This window comes from Magnolia sinica, chromosome 14 (genome assembly GCF_029962835.1).
Source record: "Magnolia sinica isolate HGM2019 chromosome 14, MsV1, whole genome shotgun sequence".
Classification (NCBI taxonomy): Eukaryota; Viridiplantae; Streptophyta; class Magnoliopsida; order Magnoliales; family Magnoliaceae; genus Magnolia; species Magnolia sinica.
Genome location: NC_080586.1, coordinates 81184892 through 81208662, shown reverse-complemented (window position 1 = coordinate 81208662; position 23771 = coordinate 81184892). Strand labels below are relative to the sequence as shown.

Genomic DNA, 23771 nt, shown 5'->3' with positions numbered 1-23771 from the left:
TCTCAATGGTATGTCCTGTTAATGAGAGGAAGGGCCCGATTTTATTTCAGGTGATCTTCTTGGTAGGACCCACTGTCTCTACGGTGCCATTGTCCAACACCATGTTGGGGACACATTATACGCATGTATCTCATTACTTCCGATACACCATTACTCTTTTTTATCGGGGCATTTGTATGGTAAGTTGTTTTAATTTTTATTTTAATTGTTACTTAAGCAGTTTACCTTAAACAATTTTATTTTATTTTATTATTATTTTTTTGAACCAGAGATTTCATATATCAAATTAACAAAGTAATTACAGCCCGACGCTTAGAGCGTGCTTGAGAAACCACACCTAGCCATAAACAAACCAAAACCCACAAAGAAAAGGAAACCCCAAAGGACCCAGCACCCCACAGAGGGAACGGCCCGAGCCCAAGAAGACAAAAATCCACCTTATAGACATTCAGGTTTCTGCAGGAAAAAAAAAAAACCCTGAGAGAAGCCTATCATAAGACGAGAAGCCGAAAAATGCCACAAGCTAAGGCAGATCTAACCACTATGGGAGGAAAGCCGAACTGCCCCCAGACCCAGCCTATCTAGGAAAAGGCTTCCTCTTATGTGCCTAGGGAGGAGCGAATAATGACGAAAGAACGAAGAAACGTAGGACTCACATCCCATACGGGCCATACTATCTGCTGGGCCATTTACTTCTCAATGAATGTGCCTAAAACTAATCCGACCAAAAGCTCTCCGACGCAGAATTCTTTCTATCCAATAGGTCCATTTCCATAAGGGGCACGTGATGCCATTAAGAAAATCAATCACCAGCTTTGAGTCTGACTCTACCATAATCTGGGGAATTCATAAACTGACACAGAATGTCATCCCGTCATGAATTGCACGAATCTCCGCATATGTGTTGGAAGCAAGCCCATAGCCTTCTGAAAATGCGAACATAAGCTCCCCGTCATGATTTCTCCAAACGCCGCCACCCCCAGCCGGCCCCGAGTTTCCCCTAGCCGAGCCATCTGTGTTAAGCTTGGCCCAACCCCTGGTAGGTTTCACCCACTTGACGACTGAAGGGGGGGAGAAACTGAGATCCCCAAAAATGCACGAGAAGATCTAGAGGGGGAAGGGTACAATAGTTCAGGGCCACTCCGAGCTAGCAAGGAAATCCACCATTTCACCTTGAACACAATCTCATCTACCTGCATAGCCTTGCCTTCGAATCTTGCCAAGTTCCTAGACTTCCAGATCTCCCACAAGATGAGAGAGGGGGAAATCCTGTGAATCGAGGATAGATGCTGGTGCAGACCTGCAGAGATCCACCATAGATCGAGGGTATCTAGGATGGGCAAGTTAGAGGCGAAAGGGACACCGAGGGCCTGCCCAAAAACCTTCCAGACGGCTGAAGCTGTTTCGCTAGGGAAGAAAAGATGATGTAGAGTTTCAATACTGTGTCCTACAGGTGCAACTCCATTGCAACAAACGCACTTGGAAGCCAGAGATATGTTAATTTAATTTCATACAATATATTACTAATTTTAAAATATTTTTATTAATTTATCTTATCTCACCTTCTAATTTTTACTTTTTTACGTTGGGTCTACCTTTAATATCCTATCTTTAATGTTGATTGCTTGTTATATTAGGCTACCTTGACCTTGACCTTATTTTCAATGTGAACCATCCATCATGTAATGTGTACCTACAATATTGGCCATCCTCCCTACAAGGCCCACCTTTAATGTGGGTTATGCATCATCCACTGTCACCTTGGATGTGTATTATTAATTACGTCGGCCATTAGATGCCAATCATCCATCATGTGTCATATAGGCCCAACTTCAAAGGCTATCATCATACCAAGCATACCTTAATTTATGTTGTTTATCGTGAGGAGGCCGACATGTGGATAGTCCATTATGTGGGGCCAACTTAATGTCTATCATCAATCATGTGAGGCTTGCCTTCGATGTCCACTGCCCATCATTTGGAGCCCACCTTTGATGAAGATCGTCCATAGCGTGGGGCCCTCCAACTAGGTTGCCCATCATGCCGGGCTTACCTTAGATGTGAGTCATTCATCATTAGGACTAACCTATGATTTGGATCATCCATTGTGTGGGACCCACCTTGATGTGGATCATCCATCATGTGGGGCCCACCTTCACCATCCACTACTCATCATGCAAAGCACACCTTTGATGTGAATCGTCCGTTATGTGTGTCACACCTTCCAAGTGGGTTGCTGATTATGTTGAACCGCTTTGGATGTGGGCCATTTATCATTAGACGCTGACCTTTGATATGGACAGTCTATTATGTGGGCTCACTTTGATGTGAGTTATTCATCATGTGGGGCCTACCTTTAATGTGAACCATCTATTGCATGAGCCTTTTCTTTGATGTGGACCGTCCATATACATGGCCACCTTTGATATGAAATCATTTATCATGTGGAGAGAGGAGAGAGAGATTTTAAATAAATAAAATAAATAATTTTTTTAAAAAAACCAAAGGCTAAAATAACAAAACAGTTTTACTCATTCCATAAGTTTAAGGTATAAGCTACTTTTACGAATGTGGTTAAAAAATAATTTTTATTGAAAAAATAACTTGTTGCACAAGTAAAAATCTTACTTACCGAGCTGTATAAAAAAGGCCCTTATCTTTCAATTGTCTCGTACTAGCGTGGCAGCTGTCTAGGGTCTAGAATAAGAGGAATTACATGCTACTCAAGCTGCATTTGACACGTAGGCACTCAAAAATTATACAAGTGACATATATTAATTCAAATAAAACTCATTAAATAAGGCAGGCTATTGTCTCAAAGATAGAATCCAAAGATCATGTTGGTTGAAAAATCCTAACAATCTGCGCCCTTTATGAGTGTCCACCAATTTGATATTCTAATAATCCAATGAGCTTAATTTTTGGTTCATAGTGTATCTACTGGGCACCAAAATTTGAATGGTTTAATTTGACTACATGTATGACACGTGTGCATCTTTTAAGTAATTGCTAAGTGCCAGAGTATCATCCAACACACTGTACCAGAGTATCAAAGATTTTTCTCTAAGCACACTTCATCGTAGTGTTAAGTTTTCTCCCGGGGATGAGAAATTTCCGACTGTACGACCCATTTATGGCCCATTCCCGAGACGAAGCCCATCTCATTTTACTTTCCAAGAATCAGCCCCAGATGTACGGACGCCTTCCAAAAGGTCGAAAATGCCCCTGGTTTTTCCTTCAAGCGGATCGGCTGGTGCTCGAGGACGAGCGCTGACGCTCCTCGAACTCCGAGTTGTACGAACGGTTCAAAGGAGATCAACGTTACATGGGCCCAACAGTTATGTATTTATTATATCCACAACGTTCATCAATATTTTGAGATCATTTCGGAGCATTATCCAAAAATAAAAAACAAAAAATCATATCCAAATATCAACTGGACCACACCACAAAGAGCAGCAGAAAATTGATTTTCACCGTTGAAACTTTTGTAAGGCCCACCATAACATTTATTTTCCATCCAATCTATTCATAAGGTCACAGAGACCTGGATGAAGAGGAAAAACAAATTTCGTAATGATCCAAAACTTCCGTGACCCCTAAAAGGGTTTCAACGGTATACACGTTCAATTCCCCACTGCCTTTTACAGTGTGGTTCACTTGATAGTTAGATCTATCTTATTTTTCGTCTCAAGCCTTAATATGAGCTCGCCAAATAGATGGACGGTTTGGATATAACACAGACCTCATGATGGGACCCACAAAAACAATATAGGAAAAAAAAAATGCCGCGGCATTCTGGCAGATTTAGTTTTTTATTTTTATTTTTATTTTTTTCTTTTTTTACGGGGAGAACTTTTTCTCCCTTACATTTTTCTCAAATACATAAATATGTAAATCTATATATATAAGTATATAAAAATAATTTTCTATCTCTTAATTCATTTCTTTGTCTATTTATTTAACAAGCATATCTCCTCAACTAGAATGAGTTACTTAATCGTACCATATATGATTTTGCGGTAGGAGAAGCTAATTTAGCCAACCAACATAGTAATTTTCCAAGATTCCATCGGGTCCATGGTTAAAAATCCACTTCACAGTCAATTCACTTCACTTCACGGCCATTTTCCACGCACTTCGTGATCAATTCACTTCACTTCACCATCATTTCCATGTATTTCACGGTCATTCCCAGTGATTCCGTGTTGATTCACGGTCAATTCGACGCACTTCATGGTCAATTCACTTCACTTCACGGCCATTTCCACGCACATCGCGTTCAATTCACTTCACTTTACCGTCAATTCCATGCATTTCACGGTCATTCCCGACAATTCCGTGTTGATTCACGGTCAATTCGACGCACTTCACAGTCAATTAACTTCACTTCACGGCCATTTCCACGCACTTCGTGGTCAATTCACTTCACTTCACCGTCATTTCCATGCATTTCACAGTCATTCCCGGCGATTCCGTGTTGATTCACGGTCAATTCGACGCACTTCACGGTCAATTCACTTCACTTCACGGCCATTTCCACGCACTTCGCGGTCAATTCACTTCACTTCACCGTCATTTCCATGCATTTCACGGTCATTCCCAGCGATTCCGTGTTGATTCACAATCAATTCGACGCACTTCACAATCAATTCACTTCACTTCACGGCCATTTTCCACGCACTTCGTGGTCAATTCACTTCACTTCACACGCATTTCCATGCATTTCACAGTCATTCCCGACAATTCTGTGTTGATTCATGGTCAATTCGACGCACTTCACTTCACGGACATTTCCATGCACTTCGCGGTCAATTCACTTCACTTCACGCCCATTTCCATGCATTTCACGATCAGTCCCGACAATTCCGTGTTGATTCACGGTCAATTCGATGCACTTCACGGTCAATTCACTTCACTTCACGGCCATTTCCACGCACTTCGCGGTCAATTCACTTAAATTCACCATCATTTCCATGCATTTCACGGTCATTCTCAGCGATTCCGTGTTGATTCACGATCAATTCGACGCACTTCACGGTCAATTCACTTCACTTCACGGCCATTTTCACGCACTTCGTGGTCAATTCACTTCACTTCACCGTCATTTCCATGCATTTCACGGTCATTCCCGGCGATTCCGTGTTGATTCACGGTCAATTCGACGCACTTCACGGTCAATTCACTTCACTTCACGGCCATTTCCACACACTTCGCGGTCAATTCACTTCACTTCACCGTCATTTCCATGCATTTCACGGTCATTCCCAGCAATTCCGTGTTGATTCACGGTCAATTCAACGCACTTCACGATCAATTCACTTCACTTCACGGCCATTTCCACGCACTTCGCAATCAATTCACTTAACTTCACCATCATTTCCATGCATTTCACGGCCATTCTCGGCGATTCCATGTTGATTCACGGTCAATTCGACGCACTTCACAGTCAATTCACTTCACTTCACGGCCATTTCCATGCACTTCGCGGTCAATTCACTTCACTCACGCCCATTTTCATGCATTTTACGGTCATTCCCGGCGATTCCATGTTGATTCAAGGTCATTTCCATGCATTCCGTGTTTTTTATTGCTGACTGATGTCTTAAATATGTCAATGAGGGTTCGATGACACCGAACCAGCTTCGATGTCATTGAAGCCAGTTCAATGACATCGAAGTCGGTCGATGCCATCGAAGTCAGTTGATGCTATCGAGTATTTTTCAAATTTTCGCCCTTGCTCACTGGACATATTTTGTCATTTTGTCACGCCCATTTCCATGCATTTCACGGTCATTCCCGGCGATTCCATGTTGATTCACGGTCATTTCCACGCATTTCATGGTCAATTTTCTTCGCTTCACGGTCATTTCCACACATTTCATGGTCAATTCACTTCACTTGATGGTCAACTCTGAGAAATCATCATGAATGGGTCATTTTATCATTCATCACAATGATCGTGAAAATGCATGGAATTGACCGTAAAGTGAAGGGACTTAACCGTTCAATTCATGAACATTTCCATTCACTTCACTTCACGGTCATTTTCACGCATTTCAATGTCAATTCGCTTCACTTCACGGTCATTTCCATGCATTTCACGGTCATTCTCGGCGATTCCGTGTTGATTCACGGTCATTTCCATGCATTTCACGGTCATTACCGGCGATTTCGTGTTGATTCACGGTCAATTCCCTTCACTTCATGGTCAATTCCCTTCACTTCACGGTCATTTCTATGCATTTCATAGTCATTCCCGACGATTCCGTGTTAATTCACGATCATTTCTACACACTTCACGGTCAATTCCCTTCACTTCACGATCAGTTCGCTTCACGACCATTTCCATGCATTTCACGGTCATTCCCGGCGATTCCGTGTTGATTCATGGTCATTTCCACGCATTTCACGGTCAATTCCCTTTCACTTCACGGTCATTTCCATGCATTTCACAGTCAATTAGCTTCACTTAATAGTCATTTCCATGCATTTCACGGTCAATTCGCTTCACTTAACAATCATTTTCATGCATTTCACGGTCAATTCGCTTCACTTAACAGTCATTTCCATGCATTTCACGGACAATTCGCTTCACTTAACAGTCATTTCCATGCATTTCACGGTCATTCCCGGCGATTCCGTGTTGATTCATGGTCATTTTCACGCATTTCACGGTCATTTCCATGCATTTCACGGTCATTCCCGGTGATTCCATGTTGATTCACAGTCATTCCCATTAGGGCTGAAAGTTGGGTGAGTTCAACTCGACCGACCCATGACCGACCCGACATTGGGTTAGGCTCGGGCAGGATGTATCAGGTCCGATCTCAAGCTTGGGCTATAGAAACACCAACCCGATAAAACTTGGGTCGGGCTCGGGTTGAGATCTCGGGTTGCCCGACCCAACCTAAACCCGATCAATATATAAGTTACTTATAAATTATAATTGAGTGTGGATCATTTGTGTCAAAGGCACACTAGTAATGTTGGGTCTCATTTGTCCATGTCATTTCCAATGACTCAAGCGAATAAGATATGCTGGATTTCTCTTTTTGTAAATAGATTGCATGCTATGCTAGATGACTTTTAAAGGAGTAGTTGTCCTATATTAAAATACAATGAACTAATGTAATAAAGAAAATTTTAGCACGTATACAATGACCGTGAAATGCATGGAAATGACCGTGAAGTGAAGGGAATTGACCATGAAATGCATGGAAATGACTGTGAATCAACACGAAATCGCCGGGAATGACCGTGAAATGCATGAAAATGACCGTGAAGTGAAGCGAATTGACCGTGAAATGCGTGGAAATGACTGTGAAGTAAAGGGAATTAACCGTGAAATGCGTGAAAATGATCGTGAATCAACACGGAATCGTTGGGAATGACTGTGAAATGCATGGAAATGACCGTGAAGTGAAGCGAATTGACCGTGAAGTGAAGGTAATTGACCGTGAAATGCATGGAAATGACCGTGAAGTGAAGCGAATTGACCGTGAAGTGAAGGGAATTCACTGTGAAATGCATGGAAATGATAGTGAATCAACACGGAATCGCCGGGAATAACCGTGAAATGCATGGAAATGACCGTGAAGTGAAGTGAATTGATCATAAAATGCGTGGAAATGACCGTGAAGTAAAGGGAATTGACCGTGAAATGCGTGGAAATGACCGTGAATCAACACAGAATCATCGGGAATGACCGTGAAATGCATGGAAATGACCGTGAAGTGAAGCGAATTGACCGTGAAATGCGTGGAAATGACCGTGAATCAACACGGAATCACCGGGAATGACCGTGAAATGCATGGAAATGACCGTGAAGTGAAGGGAATTGACCGTGAAATGCATGAAAATGACCGTGAATCAACACGGAATCGCCGGGAATGACCGTGAAATGCATGAAAATGATCGTGAAGTGAAGGGAATTGATCGTAAAATGCATGGAAATGACCGTGAAATGCATGGAAATGACCGTGAATCAACACGGAATCACCGGGAATGACCGTGAAATGCATGGAAATGACCGTGAAGTGAAGCGAATTGACCGTGAAGTGAAGGGAATTGATCGTGAATTGCATGGAATTGACCGTAAAGTAAAGCGAATTAACCGTGAAATGAATGGAATTGATCGTGAAGTGAAGCGAATTGACCGTGAAAGTGAAGGGAATTGACCGTGAAATGAAATGAATGAAATTGACCACGAACTGATTTAAATTGGCCACGAAGTGAATGAAATGAATTTTCGACCATCGACCTGATGGAATCTTGGAAAATAAGTAGGTTGGTTAGCTAAAGTAGCATCTCCTACCCCCAAATCCTATATGGTACGTCAAGTAACTCATTCTGGTTTAAGAGATATGTTTATTAAATGAATAAAGAATGAAATGAATAAAAAGAGAGAATTTTTTTTTATATGCTTATATATACATATTTATATAAATATGTATTAGAGAAAAATGTAGGAGAGAAAAAGTTCTCCTTATAAAAAAAATTAAAAATTAAAAAGTACAAAGGTGGAACAGCGAGTTGGGGTCGACCGGGTCAGTGGGACAGTGACTTGGGTTTGACCGGGTCCAAACCCGGTCGACTCCAACTCGCAGTCCACCTTTTTGTAATCGGCAGCTTATGGCTACGGCTATAGCTACGGTTATAATCCGTAGCCAAAGGTTGCCCCGCTTTCATAGATCAAAAAGCTGAAAAAGCAGGGGCATTTTCGACCTAAGAAATGGGGCCGTATAGTTGGGGCTTATTCTTGGGAGGTAAAAAGCGAGTGGGCTTTAACCTTAAGTATAATAATTTATCGATGAAAATAGAACTAATTTATAATAATTCATAATAATTCGAAATAAATTGATTAATGATATAAAAAAATATATATATAAATAAAATAAAAAAATAATTATTATAATTCTTAAAATAGTTAACTCAAACTTAGGATGATTTTTATAATCAATCTCCAACTCAAACTCCCTAACAACCTGTAGCAAACTTACTATTTATAGATGAGCATAATTCTTACTAGACTTCATGGTTTTTGGCCAAAAATAGTGAGAGTACAGTTTGGTCTAACCACATTATTTTCCTAATTTTTCTAAGTCATTTTCATGTTGGGCATGACTCCTACAACTCAAATGATCAAAAGTTATGAACCAATTAAAACTTACTATTTATAGTAAAAATAAAATGAACTTTCCACCGTCAATCTAATGAAATCTTCAAATCGGGCATGGGCAACCCGGCACGGGTTGGTTGGCTAAAGTAGTTTCTCCTATCCAAAATCATATATGATATATCCAAAAATTCATTTCAGTTTGTGAGATACGACTATTTTAAGGATCCGATGGTCCTGATCACCTCCAGCTCCAATCAAGCCTCTAATCAATCTTGAGCCCTTCTCTAGTCCATCTTGGGCATGAAAGTGTCGCTCTACATCACTAAAGGTGTATGAAACCCTTTACTCACTGCTATCCATGGGACCTATGGTCATAATACTCTTCCGAGTCAGGTGCGACTCAGATGAGTTAACTCAAACTAGACGGGACTAATTAATTAAGTTCCACGTGACAGATCACCCTCAAGTTAGGTGAGTCGAGACTTGACTGAGGGCCAATCAATTCGATCCCAAGCTTTCCATTTTTCTTCGTTTCACACTCAATTCAATCCATTGGATTCCGAGCTTTCCATTTTTTCTTCCTTTCATAATCAATTCGAAAGGCCAGGAGTTTGTATTTTGTGCAAATTTCTTTTTCAAGGTAGAATAGAATGCTAGGCCGTAATACACGATTTAGAAAGCCTGAAACTGATCGATCATTGTCCTTATTCCGAGGCGGACACGTTAATGTCAGAAATGAAGCCGTATAAGAGACGCACATGAATTTGTCGTGTGAAGGAAGGATTCTAAGTCATCGGGTCATAAACCATCCTATTCAATGTGGAAATCTGTTGATGATGATAGGTGGCCTGTATCACATTTAGATTAGGAGGGAAATTTAGTCCGTCCACTGTCAATAGGTTACCACCAATTTTCTAACGGTGGTTGATTTTCTAACGGTATGGAGAGCGTCTGTACCAATGTTTGGTCTATGACCCGATGAGGATAATGATGTCCACCATTGAAATCTTTCTAAGGCCCCCAATAATGCTTATTTATCATCCAACCTGTTAATAAGGTGACACTGAACTTGATGAAGGGAAAATACGAGGATTAGCTACTACATCTTAGTGGGTGTTACCCTTACTGTGTGCGGCCCACCTTGATAAATGTATTTCATATCCAAGCTGTCCATTTATATTTTCTTCAGCTCATTTAAAAACATGGTACCAAAATTTAAGCAGATGCAAATCTCTGCTGGACCACACCACTGGAAAATGTGGTGAATAACTATTAAAATCTTTTTGTAGGCTTAAAATGGGCCTTGGGAAGTTTTTAACGGTGAGCGTTCAACTATCACTATTTCTTGTGGTGAGGTCCACTTGAGACTTAGATATGCTTAGGAATCGTTTGGTACAGTAGATTTCAGGGATTTCACACACCCGAACACACTCACGCCCCTAGTGGGAATTTCACCACCTATGGATGCTTGAACCCTTAACCGGGTGTTGAAACACCAGAGTAAGGAACCTCATGTGGTTTACTCTCCCCGAGCTTTAGATATGCTCTAATCTTGACATCACGACCCAAAATGAGCCAGCAAAACGAAAATATGACATGGATAAAACATATGCATTATGTTGGCCCCACATAGTCCCACCATCACCGAGACATCCCGCCACCACAGACATCAGTGGTGGTAGGGTGATGCGCACAGATGAAGCATATTAGTTGCAGCCCCAGTCTCATCTAAGATGGTACCACCCTTAGGATGGAGCCCATTTATATGTACCGTATATCCATCACCAGTGTTTCTTCTAGTACAGTCGACCTGAGATCTGGATCTGCTTCATTTTTGGTCTCATGCCCTCAACCTATCTGTCAAAAATGGCATGTATATACAATACATCCATCAAGATGCGACCAACGGTTGGGTGAGGAGGGGGCTGCTCCTAATACATGATCGTTTGGGCACTGAGTCCAAAATTGAAGTATTTTCGAAGGAATCCAAATCCTTTGTTTTCCACTAGTAAAATTATGCTTAATTGCATTGTGATTGATCCACATCATCACTGATGTTATCAGCACTGCTTCATAAAATGTCGTGTGTGATAATGTGGTCCAATTAGAATTTTTTGTCCTGCATGTGCCAAGTAGAGGATCCGGATTCTTTCCAACGCTCAAGTATTAGGTTCTGTTTTACTGCATTGTGATTGATTCGCATCATCATTAACATTGTCCCCCCAACACTTCGTCCATGTCTGTGTTATCTTATGGACAAGTTTGATAGCAAATAAACATCTGTCCGCCCTAAGAAGTTTTCAACATTATTCCCACTGTTTCCTTTGGTACGGTCCACTTGAGCTTTGGATAGAATTCAATTGTCGCTTTAACCCCTAAAATGTGCTGGAAGGAAGGATGGACGGCGTGCATAAACCGCATACATTCACATTGGCCCAACAGAGTTTACACCGTATAATAAGAGCGTACTGACTTACTCAGTAGACAATCCGATTTTTTTCCAACGATGTCTTTAAAACCGGTCGCCGTCAGTCTTTCACGCGTTTTGACTAAATACTTTTTCATGGACGAAATTACCCGTAAGATTATTCGAACACGAACCTTCCAGTACTTTCCACGAAATTAGGTAAGACTTACTTTCCCGATACTTGCTGTAAATCCGAATGGCCAATGAGCCCAATAAATAAATCTGTAGATTGAAAGCCCAAATGCACCACATAATAATAATAATAATAATAATAAATAGTAGAGACTGCACGCCTAACATTGCAAACTTTTGGAGGCTATGGAAGTCTTCGATCATTCTAATATTTTTGTCTTCCCTCCGTCTAGGTTTGTGTGACTTTATCAATAGGTTTGGATTGCAAATAAACATCATGTGCATACTAAGGTTTCAATAGTGGGCGCTATTGTGCCTGCTGCCTCCTCTGGTGTGGTCTACTTCAGCTCTGCATCTGCCTTATATATTGGGCCCACACAATTAATGATATCCAAAATCGATAGAGGGTATGGATAAAATACATACGATGTTGTATTTTAAATTATTTTAAAATAATTTAGTGTTTCAAAATATCTATTATGACAGATTATGGTTGTGGTCATTGGTGCCTTATAGATGTGTCTTTTCACTTATGTTTAAAAGGTTGCATCCTTTCATATTTTATTTTGAAAAATTGTTACTTTTGAAGCCCAAGGGTCGCACCAATTGGGTTTAAACACAATAGTCATAACCCTTTTTGAAAGGCTGTCTCCACACCCTTAAGGGTGTCTTCACAAAGTCTATAAATAAACTTCTAATTTAAAATTTTAGAATGGATTAAAAAATTGGTTTTCTCTTTAAAAATTTTATTCAAGTATTTTCTAGTTCGAGTTAAGACTACAAGTGGTTCGAGCTCGTGTACAGTGAGTGCACCGCTGAGACCGAGTCATAGTATAAGGACGGAAACAGGAATGTCGAGGGCTGCCGGCATATGCACAGTCATACTAGTGAGCATATGGTTCACCAGTGTGAGCCTACCAGCTTGGGAAAGAATCCAACTCTTCCACCCTTCAATTCTCTTCTGGATTTTATCGATCAGGTTGAGGAAATAAGCCTTCTTGGGTCTACCTTTGAAGATGGGGACTCCAAGATAAGTGAAAGGGGCCTCAGCTTTCCGAAATCCCAGGATGGCAACTGTGTCTCTACACCGAGCTTCAGATAGGGAGGCAGCAGGAATGAAGAAGCTCTTGTGGCAGTTTATCTTCTGCCCTGAGGCCTTCTCATACTTTTCAAGAAAGGAATAGATCACAACTAAGGATTTTTTGCTACCATTGGCGAAAAGAATGATGTCGTTGGCGAAGAGGAGATGAGAAACAAGGGGGCAGCTCCTGCGTGATTCCTCTAGTCATTAGCTGCGTGAATCCCCTTCCAAATACTTCAGCTGCCAGAATGAAAAGCCCTGGAGAGATAGGGTCCCCTTGGCGGAGACCTCTAGACAATTTGAAGAAGCTCGCTAATTCACCGTTGATGATGATAGAGAACTAGGAGTTGGACTAGCGCCTTTCCACCAAAGCGATCCATTCTCTACCAAATCCGTATTTAGCTAGCACCGGCTTCAAAAATGACCAATTAAATCTGTCATGGGCTTTCTCCATATCTAATTTCATTAGGGTGTTCCTGCCTCGAGTTTTTCTGTTGATATCTCGAAATATTTCTTGGATTAACACTCAATTTTCATATATAGATCGACCTTGCACAAAGGCTCCTTGCTCGAGTGAGATTATAGCAGGAAGAAGCTTTCCTAATCTAGAAGCAATAACTTTAGAGAATATTTTATACAGGTAATTACATAAACTGACCGGTCTAAATTTAGCAAAGGTTCTAAAATGGGCCTTATATTCCTGTGAGTACAATCTGTAAATGCATTTTTAAATACTTCCCTAATCAAGGTTTAAACTTTGTAAATAGTCTGTAGTGTTTGTGACTATTACAGAGTACGTGTTTCGAATGAACTCGGAGCAGGAAATGGGAATGCTGCAAAGTTTGCAGCAGTTGTATCAGTGGTGACATCTTCGGTGATCGGACTCTTCCTTTGGGTGGTGATCATGGCCTTCCATGACAAGCTGGCTCTGATCTTCACATCAAGCACTGTGGTTATCGATGCAGTTAACAGATTGGCTATCCTATTGGCTTTCACCATCCTCCCTAATAGCATCCAACCAATTCTCCCTGGTGAGTCTTGGGTCTGTGGCCCACTAACACATGATATCCCGTACTTTAGTGTGAAATAATTCATCATCTAGGCCAGAATGTAGTAGGAAGAAATCACTAGAAAAGCAACTAGAATGAGAAACACATGGAATTGGGACGCGGATTGCGTCCTACCCCAGCCCTTGTGTGGCCAACGTGATCTATGAGTCTTATCCACACCGTCCATCCATTTTTTTCGTATCATTTTAATTTACAAGACCAAAAATAAGGTAGATCCAAATCTCATATGGACCACACCATAAGAAGCAGCGGTGATAATGATTCTCACCGTTGAAACTTTTCTAGGGCCCACCGTAATGTTTATTTATCCAACCTATTCATAAAGTTACATAGACCTGGATGAAGAGAAAAAACATATATCAGCTCCATCCAAAACTTCTATGACCCCCAAGAACTTTTCAATGGTAAGAGTTTAATACCCATTGTGTAGTTCACTTGAGACTTGGATCTACCTCATTTTTTGCCCTTTACCCTAAAATGATACGAAAAAAATGTATGGACGGTGTTCCCAGCTGGAGACAGGCGGAGTATGACGCAATTCGCGTCCCTGCATGCATCATCGTAATATGATGGAATACCCATATGGTTACATGTGAGTCGATCGAAAATCTGGACCGTACAATATGCTTGAGCCACATTTTATTGCACACAACCCAAAATTTGGTTTTATCTGATGATGTTAACCACTCAATGATAGGTTCCTTTGTCCATAGGAAAAGGCCTGCTGCTTGCTGGTGTAGGTACATACCCGGGTCACTTTCTCTACCATGGGAAAATGACTCAACCTGCATGAAATCCACCCAGTCCATCGGGTCCATCACTCCTTGTTTAGCCTTAATTCTAGAAATCAGGTTGATTTAATTAATACTTAGGTGAGCACGCCATAGATTTATACCTACAAACCTCTAAATTCACGTGGTATGGTACGAGTTCTGGGTGTTGAGGGTCAAATATTGCATATCAGACCCATTTATTGCATAGATTTACACGCATGATACTGCTTAATGGCCTGATTAATCGTGTTTTGTCTCTCGAACATTACGATGGACCCAGATGTACATTGCATGTACATCGGGTACAGGTGCACGAGCCATGCACCGGACGGAGAGTCCGGTCAAAACACTCGCTGACCGAAGTCCCTGTTGCGAAAGGAAACAGCGACCGATACTGTTTCGACGGGCGCTCGATGTGGGCCCCACTCGCGCCTCATTTCGATAATCCGGACCGTCCAGTCATTCCAGAGGAGCCAACCGACCGTACAAGAGGGGTTTCTTCAAACCCATACACGCATATGTGCGTGGGTCTCTGTTTAAACGCAGGATGGACGGCTGAGTTGCAATTCAATGGGCCGCATCAACGGATAACCAAAACCGTCCATCTCCGACCGGAATTTCGGTGATCGGATCAGCAATCCAAATCGTTCATTCTCATCAACAGGGAGCCGTGACCACCTCCAAGGAGTCCGATTCTGATTTTGGACGATCAGTCGTCCAAAATCTCGATCCAAACACAAGATGTTTTGCGTTTCACTACGCATACAAACGCGATTTGAATAGCTGGCCGCGAGAGGACTGTCGCCGCAACCTGTTTCTGGTAGGACTCTGCAGGAGCTCGCGAGAGGACAGTTCTATAAACGGGGGAGGACGTCTCTTCGGCTGGAGACTTTAATGTTTTTTTCCTTCTTCTTCTTTTTAGTTGGAATTTCACCCATCTCATGCTCGGCTAAACCTCTTAGCTAGGGCTAAGGGGTGAAGCTTGTAGCCTGATGGGAGAGATGTTGCTGGTGCCCTTTGATTAAGATTGAAGAGATTATTTTTGACTTAATTTTATGGGAATATTTTTAGTTTTTAATGGCATGTTACAATGGCTTTGAATATCTTTTTATATTTATGAAGTCGGAAGCCTGTTGTTTATCATTGTATGGGCATGGTAGGATGGTGGGCCATTGTTTGCTTTGTCTCTGGCATGGTTTGGTATGGAATCCATTCTAATTCATACACCTTTCATCTCTTGAAACCTCTATCAATGCCTCTGAATCCCTACAAGTGGATCCTCCGTAGATAATTCTTCCACAATTATTTTTTAAATTTATGGGATCACATCTTACTAGTTCTAGTTACTGGGATACTGTGGAACCTTTTTGGGTCACAATTCTTGGGGAGTGAACACTGATGCCTCAGATGAGAAACATCAGATGAATGGATTGGATGGCCCATAAACACCACAGTGGGCCCTACACAAAACTAATGAAAACTAATGGTGGATGATCCCAAGTTTCACCCACGTGGCTCTCGGTGCGTGAGGTACGGCTCTTTGTTCAGGTAATTAATATCAACGGATGCTTTCATAATTTTGTCCACCACACACTTTCAGGTCATTGAACAAATGGTTAGGATCATACGAACATCACAGTATTTGGGCCATAAGCAAGTATTATTTCGGTGCAGCAGACGGATGGTCTAGATGGCACGATCATATATTTTCAAGGTTATCAGCTAATAGAGATCAGTATTGCGAGTGTTGCAGTGGGGTCAGGTTGGCAAGCGTACGTGGCATATGTTAACGTTGGATCTTACTACTTAATTGGAGTCCCTGTTGGAGTTTTATTGGGATGGTTCTTTCATCTTGGAGTCCTGGTACTACTCATCTTCACTTTAGATAAAATCTGACACGTGGAGTGATCTTGATCGTCCATCCGTTGGGCTTCACCTTGGATGGTTCATAATAAGATATGGGTTCGTAAGTTATAGTCCCCACGGCTCGATGGGGAAAATGGGCTGGGTCTGGCCCTCTGGGCTGAATGTGCGGGCTTACCTTTGGATTGAAGGCCCAACTATTAAACAGAACACCTTTTGTTTGGGCCCATTAAAATTTGGATCCTCGAAGGGCTCTTCAAACATGGCCTGGCCGGTCCATCCCTGGCTCTGGTTTTAGGGTGCTTGAAGAATGTCATGTGTCTGTTTCAAGTTCGATTTACAGATATTGTGACTGTGGGTTCTAAGGCCCATAATGAATGGGCCAGACCCATGAGGGATTAATAAAGGGGCAGAACTTGGGCTGACTTGATCCAGACCTTTCTCAATCACTAACTTGTCTTAAAATCGTATTTAGTTTTCTTTTCAACAAAATAATGATATTTAAGCATCCAACGGCTGCATATAAAATCACAGGGTATCTGGGCCGGAATGATCGGTGGGACTGCCATCCAGACGCTGATTTTGGCTTACATGACACTGCGGTGTGATTGGGAAATGGAGGTAAGGCGTGCACACACATCGCACACCTAGCATACCTCTGTTGTACTTTTAATTTCTACTTGTATCCATTTTAATATCTCAACAAGACTATTTTGTGCTATTTCATCACAGGCCAAGAAAGCGAGCGGGCGAATGAATAGAGAGGTGGTTTCTTCGTGAAAAGTCTGGAGGAGATTGAATTTCATTAATGCCTAAATGACAGTGATTAGATTCACCAATGGGCAATGTATTTAGGTCGGATGCCCGACTGATCAAGCTCACATGCATGTGAAAGGAGAAGGAGACTTGCATTGTTGAATTGATCTTGGTATTCAATTAATTGAAGTTAATTAGTGTTTATTTGTTAGAATCCACATGTGTAACACGACATTTGTTAAACCCATTTGAATGCCCAGTGACGCACGGAAGGAATCAACGTCATCCTCAGAGAAAAACTACTCCGAATCCATGGAGCTTCCTTGAATTCATATGGGATAAAATTAGAAATAATTCGTAATAAATACGGAGTAAATTGATTGATGATAAAACAACAAAACTACAATGCTTTAAATAATGAGCTCGAACTTACAACAAAGTGTTAGACTCAAACAATCTAAAGTAGTGACTTAAACAACCCAAAAATGTGACTTACTATAAATAATAAACTTACTATTTATGGATGGTGACCATTCCTACCTTATTTTCCTAATTTTTTGACGCAGGGATGAACGCAGGGATGAACGTGATTAGGTCAATCACCATCTTCCTCAAGGATAAATACTCTGAATCTACGGAGCTTCTTTGGACTCCTCACAGAGACTTCTCGAATCCAAGGGAGAAAAAAAAAAAAAAAAGGAAAATAGAAAATAAATTTTATAAAATTCATAAGTTGATTAATGAATGAAATAAATGAGTTTACACCCCCTTTAAATAGGGATACTAAGCCATGGAAGAAGTTTCGGAATCAAACTATAACTAAAACTCTTGGAAATTAGAACTTACTATTTATAGACGGTCGTGATGTCTACAAATGCACATGGTTTTCGGCCAAAAATAGTGTCCCATTTAACTAAACCACATCTTTCTCCTCATTTTTTAAAGCCCTTTTCATGTTGGGCATGAGTCTTTTAACTCAAAGGATCAAAAGTTAAGATTAAACTAAAACTTACTATTCATAGTAAAAAATGAAAATAAAATGGACTTTTGACTGTCGATCTGATGGAATCTCATAAATTTCGCGTGAGCAACCCGGCATAGCAGGGTTGGTTGGCTAAAGTAACTTCTCTTACCCAAAATCATATATGATAAGTCGAAAAAATCATTCCAATTTGCGCGAGATTGTTGAGGGTCAAATATTACATATTAGACCATAGTTATTACTCGATTTTACGAACATGATACTTTTTAATGGCCTATTTTAATCTCGTTTGTGATGCAAGGTGTATTTAGGAGCCTAGTCTGAAAATGGGTAATAAAAGTGTGGAATTGATGCTCCAGAATAACCAAGGCAAGGGACAGACCCTAGGGCACCGAGATCCAAGAATTTACATGCCAGAGATCCGAGAAAATCAAGTTAGTCATATTAAAGAGACCTGAAAATCATCCAGAATACAAGATCATAGGATTCTCACCAACCGATTGACTTGAAACTTTATATATAACCTTAGGACCATAAATTAACCGTACATGTCAAATTTCAGTCATTGGATCCTTGTGAAAATGTCTCAACAGTCAAATCATCCCACAAATCGTCAAATTGGAGCCTTTTCAACCGTCCAAACGAAAGACCGTCGTGCAATGAGAAATCTCGTGGGCCACACCGAATTCGATCTAGAAACCGTCCATCTTTCTGAATTTCTAATGTTAATCCAATGGACAGACTGGATTTCTCATAGAATATCAAACATGGGGCCCACCATTCGCCACAGCGCAAGAAGCGTGCATAGGCTCCGCGTCTGTGAAAATCGATCGTCCCGAAACTCAGGCCGAACACAACACAGTTAGCGTTGCTGTGTAACGTTGAGAAAAAGAGGGCGGAAAGTTTACGCACGAAACTGACCGACTTCGACCGACTTCCACCACTACAACCGACTTACTATTGCTATAAAAAAGAGATGAAAGAGAGAAGGAAGGCATCCAAGGCTTAACGTCTGAGAAGAGAGAGAGAGGGAGAGAGAGAGAGAGTTCCGAATTTGCTAAGGCTAAGAGGTGAAGCTTGTGGCGTGATGGGTAGTGTTCTACGGGCTTGATTCATGTTATGAACTGATTTTGATTATAATTTGATTATTAGGAATGTCTTTAGTTTTTAATGATCTGTTATGACTTAAATTACAATAAATCTGCAATAGCTTTGAGTATTTCTTTTCTCTTGTTTTGATTGTGAAGTTAGGAAGCTCTGTTGTTCACCATTGCCCCTTGGACATGGTTGGATGATGGAATCCTTCCTAACATTCATACATCTTTCAGATTGGTTGTGGATTGGTTTAATTTTGTTGTTTACTTTGTCTCGTGGGCATGGTTTTGTGATGAAATCATCTCTAATTCTCATATATACCTCTCATCTCTTGAAAACTAGATCAAAGAAAGTTCAAATTGAATTTTAGTGATATATCTTCCAACTGGATAAAGATGGGACTCGAAGTCTGATCTCTACAAGTGGATCCTCTGAATCCCTAGCTTCCTACTTTTGAATTTACTAGTTTTAGATTATTATTTCACCATTATTCCCTCATATTCACTTGATTTAGATTTTATCTTCTTCTAGTTCTAGTTCTGGTTGCTTTCAGATTACGTACAAGGTTCAGTCCCTATGGATTCAACATGGTCTTACCGAGGGGATTATTACTACATCACAACCCTATACTTGGGTGTGAACAAAGATACAACTGTTTTAAGGTTCTGATGGTCCGAATCATTTCCACCTCCAATCGGGCCTTCTCTGGTCCATCTTTGCCATGAAAGTGTTCGTGACCCATTGTACATCAAAAGTTCTCGAGGTGATAGCATCTCATAGCTGCAATGCATATTCTTTCACCTCCGATTTTCTCAATTTCATGCCAACCAGTAATTATATCTACTACAACACAAGCCATGCCACAATCTAGCATCTCTATCCCCATCTTCCACTCTGGAAATCTGAACCTTCTTGAAAGAAGCTCTTTCCTTTCGGATCGGCCACCTCTAACGCATCTGGGAAAGGCAAGTCATTGCCATCATTGGACCCGGACATGAAAATCAACCTGAGGACGTTGTTGAAAGATGGGACAGGATGTAGGCTTGCTTTTGGCAACAAAATTTTACGACTCAGTAGTGACGCTGCAAACTTAAAGATGAGCAATTATCTCAAAGGAGTGTGAAATTGAAGAGAATGGATCTGACTTATATTGGAGTTGTGGATGATGATGTTGGGATTTGTGCTGCGGAATCACATAGATATGGATCTAAAAACCACTGCACAAAGTGATGAAAATTCTACTATGAAAGTACAAATTATAAAGACAGGACTTATCCGGCTTGAACAATCCTCAAACCTCACATTCTATCCACTAGAATGCCTTGAATCCTCTTGGAATACATCTCAATCCCGTATACACCCCTTTATATAGGTTTTGAAAGAAACCAAAACATAATAGGAAACAAAAATCACAAAATCTGTGTTTCCATGGAAAATCTGCATAACCCTTCAATGACATCGAACTAACTTCGATGTCATCGAAAAATGACAAAACAGACTTAAGACATCATTTATCAACAGATGATTGTTGATTTCTTTCTTAAAATTATTTTTTGGCTAAGGTGATAGTGGATGGGACTTTTGACCATCAATCTAATGGAATCTCACAAATCTGGCATAGGCAACCCCGCATACTAGGGTTGGTTGGCTTAAGTAGCTTCTCCTACCCAAAATCATATATAATATGTCCTTATCATGCTTCTATTTCTTCAGTGAAGGGAGATTCGGGAAAAGATGGAATAAGAAGACGTGTTTCCCAGAATGAACAAGATACGAGCTGAGAAGGGGGAGTTAACAACCGTCTTAAAAAAAGAACACCCGACTCTATCCATTCACAAGAACTCGATTCTCTGTCCAAACATCACATACCAATACATGCGGTCACTATCATAGGTACTCAAGATAGTGTCCAGAGAGGTAGATAGATAGGACTACTAGTTGCTCGATCAGGACCCTAAATTTATTGCAAGCCAAAAACTTCACCTCCAACGTAGTACTTTCCCCACCTCCTTCAAAAACTGAATCAACTCCCCTATTCTACCGTCCCTCACTTTACACAGGGGAACGACTGACTCTCAAAAAGAGAAACATGCAAGAATGACCAGCACCAACTAAAGGAGCCGAGCAAGAAGCAGGGGAAGAGGGATTCCACCACTGTCAGCACATCAGAGGGAGAGAATATATAATATGTCGAAAAACTTATCCGGTTTACGAGATACCACTGATTTAAGGTCCTGATTTGGCCTTCTCTAGTCCATCTTTGCCATGAAAGTGTCTGTGAACCGCTCTATATCAGCTAACCATAGGAATGACCCCCTTCACAGCTATGAGTCATTGCTGTTGCATTATTCGAAAGTTGCATACATAGGGAAATTGCTTTTAATTTTTTACACAAATTGAGATGAGCAAAATATCTCCAAAATGATTTCTAGTTGTTTTAAAGCTCAATCCCCTTTCTTTACCATGTTCTGGTCTACAATTCTCTCCCATGTGTGGGGCCATCACATCATCAGGCCACCATTTTTAGGTGGACCACTAAAATGATATAAATCTGAACAATTGGTTGAACTTCCTAACATGACACATCTTTCAGCCTTTTTCGTTTGATAACGAAACCGAATGGTCTTTTAGTGTCATCCAAACGGGTGCTTGGATTCTCCCATTATTCTGTAGCATGGTTATGCAACCTGTACAGCTCATTTAGCCCTGAGTTGGAATCAGGGGGCTAAAACTGTCCTGATTCGCCCCAGTAAGGAGTGACTCATGATGCGGTGCTATCGGATCTGAGTCAACTGGTCGTCCGAGTTTATATCCATGCCATCCACCCATTTTTCCAGATCATTTCAGGGCATGATTCGAAAAATGAAGCAGATCCAATACTCTGGTGGACCATACCATAGGAAACAGTGGTGATTGACCATTAATGGGCAAATAAACATTACAGTGGGCCCTACGAATTTTTTAATGGTAGGGCATTCAATAACTACTGTTTCCTATAGTACAGTCCACTTGAGATTTGGATCTCCCTCATTTTTTTTGTCCATGCCCTAAAATGATATGTTAAAATGGATGGTGTGGATGTAGCAACCATACATCAATGTGGGCCATACCTTAGAATAATAGGAAACAGACACTTACTATTTTTGGAAAACCTTGATAGACATGACCATTCTAGGAGTTTGAGTTGTATGGATTTCTTTCCCATTGCTTGCTTATTTAAAGGGTTGTGAACTCGATTTTAATCATTCATCAATCAATTTCGAATTTATTAGAATTTATTTCTATTTTCTGCTTTCTTTCCTCGTGAACATTACAGTGGGCCCTACGAATTTTTTAATGGTAGGGCATTCAATAACCACTCTTTCCTATAGTACAGTCCACTTGAGATTTGGATCTCCCTCATTTTTTGCTCCATGCCCTAAAATGATATGTTAAAATGGATGGTGTGGATGTAGCAACCATACATCAATGTGGGCCCCACGGTAAGGGCCTCACATTCTTAGGTGAGTCTTGGGCTGCGCCTAATTTACTACCCATTTCCAGTAACCCTAGCTCCGTGAGGCCTACCACGTGTTATGTATCATATTCATTCCATCCATTGGTTGCAGTAGTTCATGTTAGAACATGAGCTCAAAAAGTACGCATATCAAATAATCATGTGTGGCTCGGCCAATGAATGGGCAAGTGGGCCCTTTTTTTACGAGTTAACACAAAGACCCAATTAGGACCTGGCCTAGATCTTGTAAATGCCTGCCCTATTATCATGTGTATTGTGATTTACATAAACGGTCTCTCCTCAAGCACGTTGCTTTATTTCTTATTTCCTAAATAGTTAGTATTTCTATGGTGGATGATCACATTGAGGCCCACTAGATGGACGATCAGAATCCACTGACCATATAATCAAACACATGCATAGGGATCAGATAGTACTTCTTACTATATGAATAGGGCAATTGTTTGGAGAATGCAAAGAATGTGAGTGCATTCAACTTGCTAACCAATCTCTCTCCAAATTCTCATCACTAAGCTTTCTATTACAACTCTCAAAATATGTATCAACCAAACAAAACAACCACCATGAAAAAACCGCCATTAAAGGATGCAAATGTTTCCAACTATAGCACTATCCATAGTTATATACTTTGGAGTCAAACTCGATATTGACATAGGCGAGGCCAGGATCGCTGCATAGTTTCAATCCATCTAACAAGGCTCAAGCCTTCTCTACCTTGTTCGAGAAGCCAACAAGGATGCCAAGTAGGAATAGGACATGGACATGTGATACAAATAAACATTTCATCTGAAGATAATGCAAATATCAATTTAAACAAAAAATAAATTCAGAGATGCAGGTTTCGACAATTATTCATTAATCATGACATGAATTTTCATCAAACTTCTTCAATCCAATATCCAGTAAAGAGGCAG

General features: G+C 40.8%; 1 protein-coding gene across 1 annotated transcript in view; it reads left to right on the top strand.

The window, feature by feature from the left end:
* Positions 1 to 17445, top strand: part of LOC131224720 (protein DETOXIFICATION 27-like) — a 54250-nt gene extending 36805 nt beyond the window's left edge. Inside the window, exons 7-9 of the mRNA XM_058220034.1 lie at positions 16407 to 16507; positions 17042 to 17128; positions 17240 to 17445. Of these exons, the coding sequence (XP_058076017.1) occupies positions 16407 to 16507; positions 17042 to 17128; positions 17240 to 17287 (236 nt within the window). The 3' untranslated portion in view covers positions 17288 to 17445. The remainder of the gene's footprint in view (positions 1 to 16406; positions 16508 to 17041; positions 17129 to 17239) is intronic.
* The last annotated feature ends 6326 nt before the right edge of the window (positions 17446 to 23771 follow it).